Source organism: Silene latifolia, chromosome 9, assembly GCF_048544455.1.
Source record: "Silene latifolia isolate original U9 population chromosome 9, ASM4854445v1, whole genome shotgun sequence".
Taxonomy (NCBI): Eukaryota; Viridiplantae; Streptophyta; class Magnoliopsida; order Caryophyllales; family Caryophyllaceae; genus Silene; species Silene latifolia.
This window is the reverse complement of record NC_133534.1, coordinates 177,536,069-177,555,615: the sequence shown is the minus strand read 5'-3', so window position 1 is coordinate 177,555,615 and position 19,547 is coordinate 177,536,069. Positions and strand designations below refer to the sequence as shown.

The 19,547-nt window shown below is 39.3% G+C and overlaps 2 protein-coding genes and 1 non-coding gene across 3 annotated transcripts; 1 reads left to right on the top strand and 2 right to left on the bottom strand.

Moving 5' to 3' along the window:
• The first annotated feature begins 2,586 nt into the window (after positions 1–2,586).
• LOC141601932 (zinc finger BED domain-containing protein RICESLEEPER 2-like) lies at positions 2,587–3,293 on the top strand. Its single transcript, XM_074422238.1, has 4 exons — positions 2,587–2,841; positions 2,959–3,064; positions 3,146–3,198; positions 3,285–3,293. Exons 1-4 carry the CDS (start codon positions 2,587–2,589, stop codon positions 3,291–3,293), a joined length of 423 nt encoding a protein of 140 aa, XP_074278339.1.
• Positions 3,294–7,058: 3,765 nt separating this feature from the next.
• On the bottom strand, positions 7,059–18,724 carry LOC141601931 (uncharacterized). The gene is made up of 2 exons (XM_074422236.1): positions 18,711–18,724; positions 7,059–7,668 (listed from the first exon to the last, which is right to left on the bottom strand). The coding sequence occupies exons 1-2, from the start codon at positions 18,722–18,724 to the stop codon at positions 7,059–7,061; spliced, it is 624 nt and encodes a 207-aa protein (XP_074278337.1).
• Positions 9,527–9,635, bottom strand: LOC141603792 (small nucleolar RNA R71). The gene has a single exon (XR_012525642.1). It is a non-coding gene; the product is annotated as a small nucleolar RNA R71 (small nucleolar RNA).
• Positions 18,725–19,547: the final 823 nt, after the last annotated feature.

The window sequence follows — 19,547 nt, the reverse complement described above, 5'->3', positions numbered from 1 at the left end:
ACTGAATATTTAGATTACAATTTACATGCTTAAGAAAATTTAGTTTATATATAAATACTCTTCAATGGCTCAATCCCATATTATTCGTATTGTATTGTTCATCTTCCACAACCATAAGCGCCGCTCCTATTGAAGTTCTTTGCTCTTCATAATTCGTATCCTAGATTATTCAGGTATTATTCAATGTTAAATATTTAGTATTTTATTGTTAATTTTTTTTAGTTACAACAAATTAATGAATTATATACAATTGATTAAGTAGTGATAGTTATTTGACTAGTTTGGTAATCCGTAATTTTGCTGCTTTGTTGTGTATATTTATGTTTACATGCCTATTAATTGTTTTTGATAATAACAAAGATGGAGATCAATTGTTTAGTTATGAAAATAGATATGGGTATTTGTATTCTTTTGTTGTTGTTGATAAAATTGATCACTTGACTGATGTTCGTGATTCGTAAAATGATAAATTAAGCATAAAGGATGTATCTTACTGCATGCATGATGATGATTTGTAGTAATTATTTGGATTTTTGAGTTTTTTATGCTTTTTTATTCACTATTCTATATTGTGTTATTGTCTAATTGTGATTCAATGACTACAGTATTCTCTATTAGTGTACTACTCACTTTGTCTCAATCATTTGTTTAGCTTTGATTAAAATATGACTCGCAAAAAATATAAATGGTAAACAAATGATTGGGACAGAGGGAGTATGTCTATACTCCCTAATACTCTTAGTAATTAGGTTCAATACTCATTCAGATTTTGTATATAACTAAGATATTTGTTCTCTTATAATAGATGACGCAAGGCAAACAAAGCAAAAGACGTTGTCTAGCTTCCGAACAACAACAAGAATCTGGAGCTCCTCCGACAGTTGATTTGGTGGATGAAGAGATAGAAGAAGACATTGATGAAACACGTAAGCTGAAGTCGTATACACCACATCCATCAAAGAAATCAAGGCCTGGACGTCGGTATATCCTCAAAACCGGCAGAAGAAGGGCGCCATATTGGGTGGATTATGAGCTGTTTCTTGACGATAACGATAATGTAAGGGCTGAGTGTCAATATTGTGATGCGACTTTTGCTGCTGACACAGTCATTAATTGGACCAAGAACTTGAAAAAGCATTCTTCTACTTGTGAGAAGAATCCTCAAAATCAAGGCAAAGGTAAGCAAGCTCAACTAGTCTTAGAACCTATTGATGGCCAGGAAGGAGAGGCTAAACTGAAAAGTAGAATTGTGAATGATGATGATATTAGAGAGGCCATTGCTTACATGCTTGTGCTTGATGAACTTCTATTTAGACATGTAGATAAGCCTGGTTTTATATATCTCATGTCTGTTGTGTGCCCTACATTTAAAATCCCTTCACGTTGGACCATTGCCCGAGATTGTTTCAAGTTGTACTTGCATAAAAAGGAAAATCTCAAGGACTTGCAACATAATTCTTGCCAACGAGTCTCTGTTACAACTGATACATGGACTTCCATTCAATAAATTAATTATATGTGTGCCACTGCCCATTTTATAGATGATGACTGGACACTACAGAAACGCATATTAAATTTCTGTCCCATTACTAGTCATAAAGGTGAAGCAATTGGTAGAGCTCTTGAAGATAGTTTAGATGCATTGGGTATACTCGAAACGTTATTTACTATCACAGTTGACAATGCAAGCTCGAATGATTTAGCATGCAGTTGTATGAAATCATTGGCACCACAAAAAAAAATATTAGTGATGGTAAATATCTACATATGAGGTGTATTGCACATATTTTAAATCTGATTGTTTGGGATGGTTTGGAAGAGCATGTGAACTGCATTGATAAGGTTTGGTATGCAGTGAAATATGTGAGAGGTTCTCCTGCTAAGTTACATCTCTTTAAAGAGCAAGTAAAGAAATGCAAGATTACTTGTAAGTTGTGTTTGACTCTTGACGTTCCAACAAGATGGAACTCAGCTTATGTTATGTTAAACACTGCTCTACAATACAAGGTTGTATTTGGTCGTATTAAAATTCCTTGGGATTCTCAAGATTCTGATAAAAAAGTTGGTCCGCCGAGTATGCAAGATTGGAATAAGATAGAAAGACTTGTTACATTTCTTAAAGAGTTTTACGATTTGACAAAACGTATATCTGGTTCTTTGTATGTGACAAGCAACTCACTCTTTTTTCATATTACTCACACTTTCAATTTGGTGAAGTAATGGATGGCGAGTAAGGATCCTGAGTTTCAAAAAATGGCAGTAGAAATGAAATCAAAATTTGACAAGTATTGGGGTAACATTGACAAGATGAATATGTTGATCTACTTGGGTGTGATCCTTGATCCAAATTTCAAGTTTTTAGGCTTACAACTTACCCTTCATTCCATGTATGGGGTTGATGATGGGGAAGTGTTGGCAAGAAAGGTTAAACAGTTTGCATATGATTTGTTTGCTGAGTATAGCCGCACCTATGCTCCTGTGACTCCTCAAAATTAAGATGCTAATATATCTACACCTGTTATTCCATGTTCCGAAGGGGGGAGTGTGGCTCTTATGAAGTCAATAAGTGAACAAATTAAGATGAAAATGAGAGGATGTGGTGGTGATGGTAGCTGTAGCTTGGTGAGAACAGAGCTTGATCGGTACTTAGATGAACAAAAGGGTGATGATGAAGAGCCTGTGATTTTAACTTGGTGGAAGCTCAACGAGCCTAGGTTTCCTATTCTTGCCCGCATGGCTCGTGATGTCTTAGCCATACCAATCTCGACAGTTGCTTTAGAGTCTGCCTTTAGTACAGGGGGGCGTACTTTAGATCAATTTCGAAGCTCTCTAACTCCTAAGGTAATGATTTTTATGCTTGTGTTGAATTTGTATGTAGTTTGTTGGTCATTATATGCTGCCAGTGCCTTCCACATTATTATTTAATATATTTTGCTTCTGTTTTGGGTTAAATTTAAGACGGTGCAAGGTCTTGTATGCACACAAGATTGGATTCGAGCTGAAATACGCAAATCCAAAATTGAAGTGGAAGAAAGTCTAGAGGATTTAGAGAAGCTGGAAGAAGGTACACCTTCATATTTCAAATTGTAGTTTGTAGTCTCATCATATTTGATGTACTGATTTTGAATCGTGACTTATGTTTCAGATGTCGGGAAGTTACGCATGGAGGATAAATTGATCTTTGTCGATGATCCAACGGTACTATTATATTTTCAACTATTGTATATTAACAATTATATTATGGACTTTTCTTTCTTTTTTTTTTTTTTTTTTTTTGGTAACAGGGGGTTTAGTCCCCCCGGGCCCAGGCACTACAGGAAAAACGCGGGAAATTGACGGAAAAATAAAGCCCATACTGACGGCTTTTCCGTCGGTATTAAAAGATTCCTGACGGAATTTCCGTCACAGTTCTTTTGGCGCCTTTGACTTGGTCAACGCGCCAATAGATACTGACGGGATATCCGTCAGGAAACTTTACTGACGGAATTTCCGTCACACATCCGTCAGTAACCCGTGTTTTCTGACGGCCTCTTTTTTCCGTCGGTAGGGCCGTCAGTAAGCCGCGTTTTTCTTGTAGTGAGGCATTCCAGTGTCACCACCGTGGACAATGTAAGCCACCCCTAACACAACGGGGGCCGCCGTGGCCAAGTCTCTTGCTCTAGCGAGTCTCGAACCTGGGACCTCACAGTTCATGCTTTTTTGCATGCTTTGAGGGTTCCCCAGAACTCCACTAGGCCAAGAGCACTTGGTTGATAGTTGATGAATTGGACTTTTCTTTCTTATTATCTAATATCTAACGATGTAATGTCAGATATGAGATCCGTTCACAAATCACAAGAAAATTAAGGAGCAGAGTTGATAGTTGATGAAGCCTGAAGGGGATGTTGCCGTGATGCTGTCAGCCTGTCAAATAATAAAGAACTCAATAGAGTGTTGAATTTTAATATTTAGTAATATGGTCTATACAATATTAGTCTAGATTCTTTTTACAAGTTTTGAGTGTTTTTAGATTATGTATTTAGTACTTTATAATTTATTTTATATCGGAACATTACTGTTTAGTTTCTACATATATTTTTATATAAATATAAGATATTATGATATGAATTTAAGAATAGGTCCATTCGGTCCGATTCCGGTTTGGTCCGGGTTTTTTTCGGTTTGGTCCGGTCCAGACCATTTGTGAATAGGTCCGGTCCTTGGTCCACTATTTTAGAGAAATTGGTCTTCGGTCCGGTTCTGGACCAAAGCTCACCCCTAAGTGCGATAGGAATTGTCCACCCCCTTGTCAGGGTTAAAACAATATCTCAGGGCCACTCGAAGAGTAATGAACTGGAAATACGTGGCCACGCTCGGAAGGTATCTATTCGTAGATAATTCCGGTCAATCAGTTATTCTCCAGATCGAGGAAACCACTCTCGATATGATCACTTGCAAGTACGACCTGAAAGACACCTTGCATTGAGTGGGAAATAGTAATAGGACAAGAGAATTGGTGACGCACACTTGTCGAGGATAAGTGGGAGATTGTTGGAATATGTGTCCTCCGACAATAATGCGATCACAATTGTCGATCATGATGATCACATGTTTAAATCTCATTTTTAAAAATACGTAAGGGATGATTCATTTTATAGTCAACTGATCAACATTAATCGGTAACGATTGGGGTTCTAGAGTATGACGTTACTGTCGTGGGACGTTGGTGGTCAGTTGATCCCTTATGGTCACACCTAAAGGATGATTCCCTTATCTGTAAAGTTGATTAATTGTATGACGATACAAGTTGATCAATTCCTTAAAATTGAACAATTTAATTGGGAGAGCGAATATTATTTCTTATTTTAATGAGATTAAATAAGATTTATTTTAGTAATAAAAATGCTTTATTACTAAAATTGCTTATTGTTTGAGAAACGATAGAGATAAGAATGAATGGTTAATTATAATTACACGATGTTGTGAATTATAATTAAAAGACCCATTTTATTTATGTGATCAAGTATCACCAGTCAATTTATTGTATGTAATTTAATCAATTTATAAAATGATATTTATGTGATAAATATACATTAAATTAATTAATAACATGTATCATACTACATGTGACATATTGTTTGACAAATGACAAATTGACAAAATAAAATGGTAGTCCATTTTATGGTACATGGACCGAAATAATGAGAGTAATGTGTGTTAGTGGGTGAATTATTTTATTAGATAAAATAAGCTAATGATGCCTAGTCTACGCCTAGCCTTACATGCCTAAAGTTTTGATAAGAACAAAAGGAAAAGTGAAGGATAATATATTGGTCCTCATCCCTCCTTGAACCGTGCCACACCCCTTCTTTTGGAGGTTTTTGTTCTTTAATTATTCCTCTCATATTCATTCTTACACATCACATGCAAAAGTTTATGCATTATTCTTTCTACTCTTTATTCATCATCAAAACATGAGATTTTTGATTCAAATTATTCATAAAAGATTACTAAAATTATTAGTGTAATATATGTGTATTAGTTATCAATTTTAAGGTAAACTACTAAACCAATATCTAGCTAATATTATTTAGTGGGGATAAGGGATAATCTTGGGTGCAATCAAGAGGAGTGGCGTATATTCTTGAGGTCTTTGGAGGATCGTCCTAACATATGGAAAGCTCAAGAACAAGTGAGGTAGGAGACTTCGCTTGTGCCCAAAATATCCGAAATACTCACATATAAGGAACCGTTTTTCTCCTTACTCTTGCATTTATTTTCATGCACAAGATCTTTAAGTTTTTATGACTAAAACTTTAAACCAAAATATGTGATATTTAAAATATGATTTCTAACAAAATCATCTTAATTACTATGTGAAGGTTTATATACCCGAGTTGGTTCAATTTTATACCACGGTGAAGATTAATGTTGATTCCGGCTCATCACGGCCGTGATTAACAATAAGCCTTTGTGTCTTAGTGTTGAAAGTATTGGTGGAATGTTTGAAGTTCCAACAACCGGTGTAACACCCGCGAAATACCTGTATTGGAATTTATAAATTCATTAGTCATTTTATTAGTTTATTTATATTTTAAATCCTTTTTATTAAAAAGTTGATTTATATGTATTATAACAATAATGATGGTGATAATAACCGTCATAGGTTATAGTAGGCTTTGAAACTTGTTTTTTGTAGTAATCGACTCAATTAGTGATGTTGGGCCTATTATGACTATTGGGCTCTCCTCCTACTCCTTGCTCTTCATAAAACACATGGAGTAAACCCTAAAAACTAATTCCTCCCCAAAATTTCAATATAATCTTGTTCAACACCAATCACCATTGTTACATATTTCCTCCATAACACTAAATACACCATAACTTGCTCATTTCTCCACCGAATCAAGTCATTTTTGCGCCAAATTCTTCCTTATTCCGTCCTCCATCTTTCTATGTAAAAAAGACACCAACTTTATTCCTCTCTCGTGTATTCCATCTTATATAAGGCTCGAGATTCCCGCTAAATTTGTTAGTTTTTGTGTTTAGGTGCAAGCTTGGATAACCCGGAAGAAGATAGCTTTATTGTAGACGATTCTCTTGTGGCTTGAAGAGCTAATAAGGTAACGGTGATAGTTCACTCGACATTATGTCAATTTTGTCTGTTTATATGTTGTAGTATACTCATATGTGTGTTAAAATTTGAATCTTTACATGTTTTACATGTTTATTGTTGAATAAGTTTCTATGTGAAACCATCTTATGGTTGTTTGAGAAATCTCTAGTCTTTTGGTTACATGAATGTTTACATGGATGAATTGGGTTAGTTACATGGCTGAATTAGTGAGTAAACCATCTTATTCATGCTTAATATTTATGTTCAATTATGTCATGAAATTGTTAGTTTGTAAACTATTGAGTTGAGAACAATTGGGTAAAGTTTTTTTGGTAGAATGTGAATATAGAATGTGAATATATATATATTAATATGAAAAACGAGCCACCATTACATACAATTTTTGAGTAATATAATATAAATGGAACCTACATATTTTCCTATCAAAAAGTATCAGAATGCCTTAAAATAGCCAGGTAGTCTGATATTTGGACGGCCATTTCCTACTTTGAAACCGTGCTTGAACTGAAGTTTTCACCTCCTTCATCACCTGAGTAGGGGAATGAACAACCATATCAACTCTGCAGAGATTTCTGACCCGCCAAATATTGTACAAGACAACCACCACTGCAGCAAAAACCAGTTGCTTCTTGAGCAAAGATCTGCATCTCCACTTAACACACCAGTGAAGGATATCCTGGGTAGGATGTGAGACACTCAGACATTGCCTTAAAATATCCCAACACCTGATACCGAAAGCACAATGGTAGAACAGATGATGGTGATCCTCTGTATGCATAGCACAAAGATCACAGACCCCATCAATAGGTAGACCAAAAGCCCTCAGCCTATCTTTAGTCAGTAGCCTCTCCTTAGCAAATAGCCAAGCAATGAAGGAATGCTTGGGTACATTAAGCCTAATCCATACCACAGGAGCCCATTGAGCTTTAGTTTGAGAACCCTGCAACCATCTGTACCCAGCAGCCACAGTATACTTACCATCACACCACTGATTCAGGTGATAGCCAGGTTTAAAAATGTCCTTAACAGCACAAATCTTCCTCCAAGTCCAACTAGATTGCAATGAAGGAACATAATTGATACGTGCATATTCTATACACTTTATCTGCGGTTTTGGCACGTATTTCCATACATAATTGTTAGCTTAAGGCTACTATTTCTCCCGAAACGGTTTACTTTGCATTTTCTATGATTTATTGTAGGAACGAGTGGAAGTAAGCTAAATCAAGCCTAAATCGTCCTCCGGAGGTAGTTTCGAGGAAGCTTGGAAGAAGGAGGTTCGTACTCACTCACCTCGGGATGCGTGCATTGGAGTGAGGAGCTGTTTTTTGAAGAAAAGAAGTGTTTCTGAACAGTACCACCAGTCGATCGACTATGCTGTTCAGTCGATCGACCACTGAAGCTCATCAGACGCTATTGTTCTGCATTTTCCAGTCGATCGACCACTCTGGCCGGTCGATCGACCAGTTTTCGAGCTGATACGTTTTTCTTCGTGTTAGACTTTTAAAAAGCCCAACTTGTAATTAACTTTGAGTAGCTTTTTATCAGGAGAACGCAGCAACTTTTAGGTTATGGTTTCATTATTGGAAAAACTCAGTTTTTTTTAGATCTAGCTTGGAGACGGAAACCTTCGATATCAATACTTTGTTCTTGAATTCAATTAGTAAGCTTTTTTATGCAATTCTTTCTCTCCTTAATTCCTTGTTATTTCGATTTTTGTTTTCTTCAATTTAATTTCAGCAATTGAGTCCTTCTCTTTTGTTTTAGTTCGATTCCATTATGTCAAATTTGTTCTTTATTATTAATTTCGAAGTTAGAATAGTTATAATTATGCGTAGGTAATTTCCTTGATTGGGAACGAGGTGAACCATGGTATTAGGTTAGGATTGTTGTGTAGTATGAGTTCTTCCGTATTGGTCTTGCTATCTTTTGACAAATTTCTTTACTAGATTGAAAGATTGGTAATTTGAATTATCGTTAGATTTGGAATTTCTCTTGAGCGAAAGCGTTGATAAATTCTAGGGAATTAATAGACCGTGAGGTTATTTGAGCTTTGATCGAAAGGCTAGCTTATTTTCCCTGAGACCGTAATATAAGACGCTACCATCGACTGATATTTGCCATGGTGAATCGAAGTTCCCGATCCCCTTTTTATCTTGTTGAGAATATTAATTTTAGCAATTAGCCAGTTAATCAACCAAATTCAAAACCCCCCCAATTAATTGTTACTTTTATAGACTGAAAAATAGCAAACAAAATCAACCTTGTCTCTCTGTGGTTCGACCCTTACTATCACTAGCTATAGTTTTAGTTTGGAATTATAATATTAATTTTGGTACTAAACGACGGTATCAAATTTTGGCGCCGTTGCCGGGGAGACGGTGTAATTTTGTTTGCCTTATTTTAGTTTATTTTTCTTGTCTCAAGGAACTTTGGTTCCTTGAGGCCGTTGCTTACCTTTGCTTCTAGTTTTGCTTTTGCACAGTTAGAAGACAGGTTTTTGAGAGGAAGACTTGAGTACTCTCACTTTGGAAATTATGGCTATAATATATGATAATTTTCAGCCAAAGGAGCACCACCTTCCAAAGGGGCGCCAGTTACCTACCCCTACTACCGGTAATTTCGAGTTTCGTTCCTCTTATATTGATTTAGTGGAGCGAAATCAGTTCGCGGGTCTGCCAGATGAAGACCCCTTGAAGCATATGGAAACTTTCACAGACTATTGTTGTTCCATACCTATACCGGCTGGGGTAACTCAAGATGAAGTAAAGGGGTTTATGTTCTTGTACTCCTTGAAGGATTCGGCGCGAGATTGGTACCGCTACCTCGATAGGGTAGCAGCTGGAGTCACGGATTGGACATCTTTAGCATTAGCCTTCTACAAGAAGTACTTCCCACTTTCAAAGACTGATGCCTTGAAGGGTAAAATCACGAGTTTTCAGCAAGGAGCCGACGAAGATTTTTGTGAAGCATGGGGACGTTTCAAAAGTTTGGTCTGAGCTGTCCCTCATCATGGTTTCCAGCAATGGTATCTTTGTAACCTATTTTACAATGCTTTATATGATGATTACAAGGTCATCCTGGATGCAGCTGCTAATGGTAGGTTCCAAAATAATACCGGTCAAAGTAAAGGTTGGAACACTATTGCGGAGATGGCAGTCCATAGAGCTGAGTTTGGAAGTTCGCGTGGGAAGTCACGAAAGCAAAGTGATGAAATGAGTGCCGTTGTGACACTTATTACTTCCATTTCTACCCGTCTCGAGAAGCTCGAGATTTCTGAAGCTTCCAAGGAGAAAGTCGAAATTCCTGTTCAAAACTCAGATGAGATCGAGAAGTTGAGAGAGATGGTCCAACTCCTTTTGGTTCAAGTGGCGAATATGGAAGCAGCCGGGATTGAGTCCTCAAGGAATTTTGTGAAACAATTGGAGAATATGGAGGCTAAGCAAGCTGCTAATTCTTCAAGCAAATGTGAAGGGCCGGTTGAGATGATCAATGCCATCAATCTCAGAAGTGGCCTTTTATATGAAAGTCCCGACAAGCCAAAGGAAGACTCGGGAAATGATGAAGAAACTCGTTTAAATTCTGCTGCAAAAACGAGCTTGAATGCCAGTACTTCTGGTCGATCGACCACCATTCTCAGTCGATCGACTGAAGCGTCAGATAAAATAGTTCCTGGTCAGAAACTATTCACACCCAGCACATCCAGTCGATCGACCAACATTCTCAGTCGATCGACTGAGACACCTGACGAAGTCAATTCTGGACAGGAACTGTTCACGCCCAGCTTACTTAGTCGATCGACCACTCATACCAGTCGATCGACTGGAACTCCAGAGCAGGATGCAAATCCGTCAACTAGTCCGCATGATTCTTCACTCATTGATGATTTGACGGGGGTTTTAAACCTACGGAAGCCAAAGGTTACTGATCCTACGGCCAGTGTTGCAGTCCCGTATCCGGAGCGTTTGAAGGCTACTAAGCTAGAGCGTAAGTTTGGTAAGTTTCTGGAGATGGTCCAGAATCTCGAGGTAACGGTTCCCTTCACTGATTTAATTACCCAGGTACCCTCTTACGCTAAATTTATGAAAGATATTTTGAATCGTAAGAGAAATTTTCGTGATGATGGTAATGTTGCTTTTGTGGAGGTATGTAATGCTCTTTCACAAGTTAATATGCCACCTAAATTAAAGGACCCGGGTAGTTTTTCAATTCCTTGCACTATAGGTAACCACGTAATTGGAAAGGCCCTTTGTGACTTAGGGGCCAGTGTTAGTGTCATGCCGTATTCTGTTTTCGAAAGGTTAAACATTGGTAGACTTAAGGTGACTGATATTACCGTTCAAATGGCAAATAGATCGACTCAGAGACCTATAGGAGTTCTAGAGGATGTACCCGTTCGAGTGGGTAAGTTTTTTATTCCTGTCGATTTCGTTGTTTTGGACATTGTAGAGGACAGTCAGATACCTATTATTTTAGGCAGACCGTTTTTACATACAGTGGGTGTAATAGATGTCAAACGCGGAACCATCACCTTAGAGGTAGGGGATGACACCATTGAGTTTGATCTTGCTCACAAGGCGATTGCGACGATGATACGTGTTATTCCATTGATATTGTTGACAGGGTTGTTACTTGTAATTGGAGGGAATCCTTAGCCAAGGATCCCTTAGCTGATCTAACCCGTTTAGATGAGTATGCAGGTAATACAATGGAGAATGCTGAGGAGCCAAATGCTTTGGTAGCCTCAATGGAGAGCTACGAGCTCAATGAGGAAGAAGATGAGAAGCTTTTAAGCCTGGCCAACGATAACTTGGTCAACACTTGTTACACCATTGAAGCTGATTCTGTCTATGCTGTAGAGGTAAAGGTACCGGAGCGTAAGCCACTTCCTCCTAATCTTAAGTATGTTTTTCTAGATGATACGGAGCATGCCGGCTATTGTTAGCTCTAACCTTAATGATGACCGGTATGTCTGCTTTGATGTGTGTGCTTAAGAAAAACAGGAAGGCTTTGGGTTACTCTTTGGATGACATTAAGGGCATCGGCCCGATGTTTGTATGCACAGGATAGAGTGGAAGAAGGCCACAAGCCTTACGAGACGTGGTCAACGCAAGTTGAACCCGAAGATGCGAAAGTTGTTATGGGTGAGGTGATGAAACTACTCGATGCAAGTATTATTTATACGATTGGCAACTCCAAGTGGGTTAGTTTGATTCAGGTAGTCCCGAAGAAATGAGGGACTACCGTGGTTAAAAATGATAAAAATGAATTAATACCAACTCGAGTAGTGACGGGGTGGCGGATGTGCATTGATTATAGACAGTTGAATGCCGCCACCAAGAAAGACCATTTCCCCCTCCCTTTTGTTGACCAAATGACTGAAATACTTGCTTCTAACAAATTTTTCTGTTTTCTAGACGGGTATTCAGGGTTCTTTCAGATCCCTATTCATCCCGGACGATCGAGTAAGACTACTTTTACTGTCCACAGGGTGTTTTTGCATATCGTAGAATGCCTTTCGGATTGTGTAACGCCCCCGCTACCTTTCAGAGGTGCATGATGGGGATTTTTCGATTATATAGAAAATATTATGGAAGTATTCATGGATGATTTCTCGGTTTATGGTAGTGACTTTGATCGTTGTTTAGCTAACCTTGATAAAGTCATGCAGCGTTGTATAGATGTTAATCTTGTTTTAAATGGGAAAAGTGTCGGTTTATGGTCAATGAGGGAGTTGTGTTAGGGCATCGATTTCGATAAAGGTATACATGTTGATAAGGCAAAGGTGCGGGTGATTGAGCAATTACCTCCTCCCGTGAATGTTAAAGGAGTGAGGAGTTTCCTTGGTCACGCTGGTTTCTATCGGCGTTTCATTAAGGATTTTTCAAAAATTGCTAAACCACTTACACAATTGCATTTTAAGGATCTTTGTCTTTGAATTTTTGATGAGTGCCATGTCGCTTTTAACGAGGTTAAAGGAGGCCCTAGTTTTGCGCCAATCATTCATTACCGATTGGGACCTCCCATTTGAGATCATGTGTGATGCCGGCGATTATGCGATCGGTGCGGTTCTAGGACAGCGAAAGAATAAAGCTTTGAATGCCATATACTATGCGAGCCGAACTCTGGATGAGGCTCAAGTCAATTATTTTACCACTGAGAAAGAGTTTCTAGCTGTTGTTTTTGCCTTAGACAAATTTCGGTCTTATTTGTTAGGTTCTAAGGTTATTGTTTACACTGACCATGCAGCGTTGAAGACTCTCTTTATTAAGAAAGATGCGGCCGAGCTTTTGAGGTGGATACTCCTTTTGCAGGAGTTTGATTTGGAGATCAAAGATAAGAAAGGAGCGGAGAATGTGGTAGCTGACCACTTATCTCGTCTACGGTGACGAGAAAGGGAGGATTCGTTGCCTATTAATGATTCTTTCCCCGATGAGAGTCGTTAGCTATTACTACTTCAGGGGTCTTATCCACCTCCGTGGTTTTGCGATTTTGCTAACTTTTCTTTGTGTGGGTAGGATACCACCCGAGCTTTCATGGCGCAGAAGAAGCGGTTTGCCTATAATGCTAGACAATATTTTGGGATGATCCTTATGTTTTCAAGGAATGCGCAGACGGTCTCATCCGGAGATGCGTACCTCAGTGGGAGGTGAAGGATATCCTAGAGGCTTGCCACTCTTCTGCTTATGGTGGTCATCACGGTCCGTCCAGACCGTAGCTAAGGTACTCAATCTGGTTTCTATTGGCCAACTTTGCATGCAGATTATCGCAATTTTGTTCTTTGAGTGCGATGCTTGTCAAAGATCGGGAATATTTCAAGAGACATGAGATGCCACGGGTAGGCATTCTTGAGGTTGAGATTTTCGATGTCTGGGGCATTGATTATCAAGGACCTTTTCCGAGCAATCAAGGTAATAAATATATCCTCGTAGTCAGTAGATTATGCATCCAAATGGGTGGAAGCTATTGCTACTCCCCATTGCGATGCAAAGGCCGTGATTAAACTGTTTAAAAAGATCATTTTCCCTCGTTTTGGTGTCCCTCGGGTTGTCATTAGCGATGGGGGAATGCATTTTAAAGAGAAACAACTTAGTGCTTTATTGACTAAATACGGTGTCCAACATCGTAGAGGTTTGAGGTATCATCCCCAAACTAGTGGTCAGGTTGAGGTTTCTAACAGAGAATTGAAAGAAGTCTTAGCTAAAGTTGTTTCTAAATCACGGAAAGATTGGAGTCTTAAGTTGGATGATGTCTTATGGGCTTATAGAACTGCGTTTAAAACGCCAATCGGGATGTCTCCATACCGATTGATTTATGGTAAGACGTGTCATTTACCTGTTGAGTTAGAGCATAAGTCTTGGTGGGATATTTGTGATTTGAATTTGGATCCTAACCTCTCTCGTGAGAAACGCATGACACAGCTGAATGAGCTAGAGGAATTTAGGCTGCTGGCCTATGACAATGCAAGGATCTACAAGGAGAAAGCAAAGCGCTGGCACGACAAGAGAATCATCAAGCGCGAATTCCATATTGGCGATAAGGTACTTCTTTTTAATGCTCGTATCCATCTATTTCCTGGTAAGCTGAAATCCAGGTGGACCGGCCCCTATACGGTCACAGCTGTCACAAAGTTCGGATCAGTTGAATTGGAGACCTCTGCTGGAGAAAGGTTCAAGGTTAATGGCCAATATGTGAAGCACTATCATGGATCAGATGCATATGTTGGGAAAGTCGAGGTTTTGTACTTCGACCCGCTATCAGATGATGAAAAGTGAGGTAAAAAGGTCGTGCGGGACCTCTTAAACCAGCGCTAACTGGGAGGCAACCCAGGATGTAATTTTTTGTAATTTAGGAATTCTTTTTTGTTATTTCATTCAACTTGCATTTTTGAGTTTTCTTTATGGTTTTATTTAATTTCTTTAAATTCGCAATTTCTTGGTTTGGAAAATTTTACGCCTTTGATAATTTTTGCAGTAATTTATTTTATGCAAAGTGCGTAAGTGGTTTACTGGATGTTGTGTGAGAAAGACAGGAAATTAAGTTGGCAAATGAATTTTTTGACGAATTAAAGTCTAAATGCCAGCGTTTGCAGTCGATCGACCAGGCCATTCAGTCGATCGACTGATGAGGAGAGTCCAGAAGCTACTGTGCAGGGATTTTTGGTCGTGCTGAGTTCACGTATTACGTTTTGACCCTTGAATTCTTTTTGTCTTTTGCTTTCGACTCGAAAGCTTTCGTGGCTGACAAGACCAAACCTTGCATTTCCTTTCGACTTTTTAATGTCAATTACGCTCTGACACTTGCTGATTTTGCGGGTTTTCTGGGTCTTTATTTCGAGGGCAGAACCTCAGACACCTCTGATACTCATCGGGTCATGTGGTCTTGTATCAGTGATTTTTACGGGTAAAAAAGGACCGGCACTTCCGTCCACTTGCCCCCTCTTCGTTATTTTCTACGGCTAATGGGTAATACCATTTTTGGCCGTAAAGAGTCGAACAATGTGAATAATATTGAGTTGTCAATCTTAGCGGGCTATCTGAACATTGACAGTCGGGTAGCCCGTATTAATAACTTCTCTTACTTGACTGCCGCTCACTTTCAGACTGTAAGTGAGTATACCTTGACCCCCATTGCCTGTGGCGGATTGGTGACACGTATCGCCAACCGCCTTGTTTTACTTTTCCCTCGACAGGAGGACCCCATCGACCCTGACCTGCGTTTCATGGACCTCCCTTACGCGAGGGGTGTCTATTGGGTCGATAGACAGATGCGGTGGAAGATTGATTCTTTCATCTGTGACCGCATCACTGTCACTGGCTACCCTCCTATCCTGCCCCTTACCACTGTTGAGGGGGCAGCTCGGCCGCCCTTGCCTAGTTACAGGCTTCCTCTGGTGGCGGCCACTCCTACTGCTAGCACTTCGAGGAGAGCTCGTGCCTCCTCTTCACAGGCACCCGCTACCTCCACTACCACCCCTACTGCTGGTACATCCACTTTTCGACCACCTACTCCTTTGGTTGTCCCTCCGGTCATGGACCAGAGGGCAATGTCACGTGTTTTGGGTGATTTGTGCAGGAGCTTCAACCAGCACAGGTTGGACACGGCCATAGCCCTGTACCCGGTCTACGAGGAGCTAGCTCGGGGGGGGGGGATGCTTCCACAGGGTGACTGGACTCACCCTTCTTACTTTGTTCCCCCTGCGGGCGGCTACCCTCAGCCTGCCAGAAGACCCCCTCCCACTACTACTGCTGGTGCTTCCACTTCCAGGTGCGCCACTGTCGCTGCTGTTGAGGCGGACGAGGGAAGCGACTCGGGGTCCGGAGAGGACAGCGACTCCGACTACGATGGTGGAGACTAGATGCTTGTGACCTCCCCGTTTTTGGCTGGTTTGGGGAGGTCGTATTTTGTGAGTTATTTTCCTTTCTCTTTTAGCTTCCTTTTATTTTATCATGCTTTTATTCTCCCATTTTTCTGCGGGTGATTTGCTGCTGAGCACAATGAGGGCATTGTGCGTTTTGGTTTGGCGAGGGTATTTGCATATGCCTTTTGTTTTGCATCTGCATTTGTTTCCTTTTATTGCATTTCAGTCACATGTTTAGTGCATTTCTGTTTGCATTTGTGTTTTTGTTTTCATTCATTCATTCAAAAAAAAAAAAATCAAAAACATCACGTTTACTTTTGCATATAGTTGAGTCGGATTGGAGTTATTAATGATGATTTTGCACTATTAGTCAAATATGCCATTCCTTGCCTTTTCACAACTGTTTAGCGAGAATTATAAGTGACTTCTCAAATTTTGTTATGGAATTATTTTCGGGTAATTAGACTTGACTCATCACTTTTGGCAAACTACTTACACTTTCTGAGATATAGAGCCTATAACTGGTGACATTTATGACCGGTTAATTTAGGATTGAGAGTAGTTACTCCCTTCATTTCATGTTTTGCACGTGTATGAGTTTTGATTGCTTATTGCCTATATGCATTGGTTTTTGGTCGGTATTGCATGTTTTGAGAACTATTGCATCCTCCCCCTTTCTCGTTTTACCCCATTAACTCCACTATAAGCCACAACTGCCAGTTGCCCTCAACTACATCCCATCTTAGCCTACCATTGTGCCAAGCTAGGAAGTAGTAGAGGAATTTGTCGATTTAAGTTGTTTTGGTTCGCTCTTGTAATGTTGGAGCGGGTATTTTTGGGAAGTGAAGGAATTATTTCAGCCTGAAAACAGGAAGAAAGAAAAATTCAGAAAATGAAAAAAAAGAGAGTTGATTTACCTGGGCAGAGTGCTCTGGTCGTAGCAGGGTGGTCGATCGACCACCAGTTCAGAAGTTGAAAAAAAAAAATTTGAAAATGAAAGAAAAGAAAAGGAAACAGAAAGAGGAAAAAGAAAAAAAAAAGAGTCTTGAAAATAATAAGGTCTTGGTTGAAATAAGAACACGCCTCGTGTGCTTACCTCATGAATTGGAGGCGTTCGTTTGGGTTTTTGTGTTGCCTAGTCACTAAAGGCATGGTTTATATTTTGAGTTGAAGGAACGGGATACGGTTTCTAATGGTTCGTTAGGTACTAGCTTGGCTCTTACCTTCACTTTTCCATACTTGTTTTGCCCCTTCTTTCCCGCTTAGCCTCACATATCCAAATCTTGCAATAGTTCGGCATGTGATAGTCCTTGACGGTGGTTGTGCGTATGAACGGTAGCTAGAATCATTATTCATGCTAGACAAGCATACATGTTTTGTTGGTCATGATCTAGGTGAGAGACTCGTACTTTTCTTCCTCTCTTTTACATATAATCTTACCATTTGCTTTCTTTGAGAGAAGAGTGATCGGGAGAGTCCGATTGTATGAGTCTTGCAAGGTCGAACGCCCGACTTAATTCTATGATATGCATAAATTTGTTCACTTGATTTAAGCTTTGCAGTAGTTGACTTTGTGCATTAAACGGTTTGGCATTTGCTTGTAGTTAGCTCTGAGATATACTCCTTTCCATTTAGTTTTTATACGGGTCATAGTGCTTGCTTGGGGACAAGCAAGGTTTGGTTTGGGGAGATTTGATACGTGCATATTCTATACACTTTATGTGCAGTTTTGGCACGTATTTCCATGCATAATTGTTAGCTTAAGGCTACTATTTCTCCCGAAACGGTTTACTTTGCATTTTCTATGATTTATTGTAGGAACGAGTGGAAGTAAGCTAAATCAAGCCTAAATCTTCCTCCGGAGGTAGTTTCGAGGAAGCTTGGAAGAAGGAGGTTCGTACTCACTCACCTCGGGATGCGTGCATTGGAGTGAGGAGCTGTTTTTTGAAGAAAAGAAGTGTTTCTGAACAGTACTACCAGTCGATCGACTATGCTGTTCAGTCGATCGACCACTGAAGCTCATCAGACGCTACTGTTCTGCATTTTCCAGTCGATCGACCACTCTGGCCGGTCGATCGACCAGTTTTCGAGCTGATACGTTTTTCTTCGTGTTAGACTTTTAAAAAGCCCAACTTGTAATTTATTTTGAGTAGCTTTTTATCAGGAGAACGCAGCAACTTTTAGGTTATGCTTTCATTATTGGAAAAACTCAGTTTTTTTTAGATCTAGCTTGGAGACGGAAACCTTCGATATCAATACTTTGTTCTTGAATTCAATTAGTAAGCTTTCTTATGCAATTCTTTCTCTCCTTAATTCCTTGTTATTTCGATTTTTGTTTTCTTCAATTTAATTTCAGCAATTGAGTCCTTCTCTTTTGTTTTAGTTCGATTCCATTATGTCAAATTTGTTCTTTATTATTAATTTCGAAGTTAGAATAGTTATAATTATGCGTAGGTAATTTCCTTGATTGGGAACGAGGTGAACCATGGTATTAGATTAGGATTGTTGTGTAGTATGAGTTCTTCCGTATTGGTCTTTCTATCTTTTGACAAATTTCTTTACTAGATTGAAAGATTGGTAATTTGAATTATCGTTAGATTTGGAATTTCTCTTGAGCGAAAGCGTTGATTAATTCTAGGGAATTAATAGAGCGTGAGGTTATTTGAGCTTTGATCGAAAGGCTAGCTTATTTTCCCTGAGACCGTATTATAAGACTTCTGCTACGTTACTGACCTGATATTTGCCATGGTGAACCGAAATTCCCGATCCCCTTTTTATCTTGTTGAGAATATTCATTTTAGCAATTAGCCAGTTAATCAACCAAATTCAAAACCCCCCCAATTAATTGTTACTTTTATAGACTGAAAAATAGCAAACAAAATCAACCTTGTCTCTCTGTGGTTCGACCCTTACTATCACTAGCTATAGTTTTAGTTTGGAATTATAAATTTAATTTTGGTACTAAACGACGGTATCAATAATCCTGCCAATTCCTACCTTTCATATACATATGATCCACCCACTTGATCCATAAATGATCACTTTTACAAGCTAGCCACCAGGTATATTTACCAATTAAAGCTTGATTCCATAATCTGCAATTCACTATACCAAGACCTCCAAATTTTTTCTCAGTACAAAGTGCATCCCATGCCACTAAAGGAGCTTTCCCATACTGATCACTACTACTCCATAGGTAATTCCTACAGATAGCAGTGACCCTGTCAAGAACTGTAACAGGGATCACAAAAATTCGAGCCCAATATACATGAAGTTGGGATAAAACAGCCTGAATCAGCACCAGTCTCCCAGAATAGCTGAGCTTCTTTGCCCCCCAGCCCCTGAGTTTACTAACCACTTTCTCAACAAGTCTAGTATAATCATCAATTGCCATACGTTTATAAGAAATAGGGATCCCTAGGTACCTAAAAGGGAAGCTCCCCTCCTTGAACCCAGAGATACTAAGTATATAATCAATCTCTCCTTGATGAATGCCATTGAAGTAAATTTCAGATTTGTCACAATTCATTTCAAGCCCAGAAACAGAGGAGAAGGTTACAAAGGCTCTCA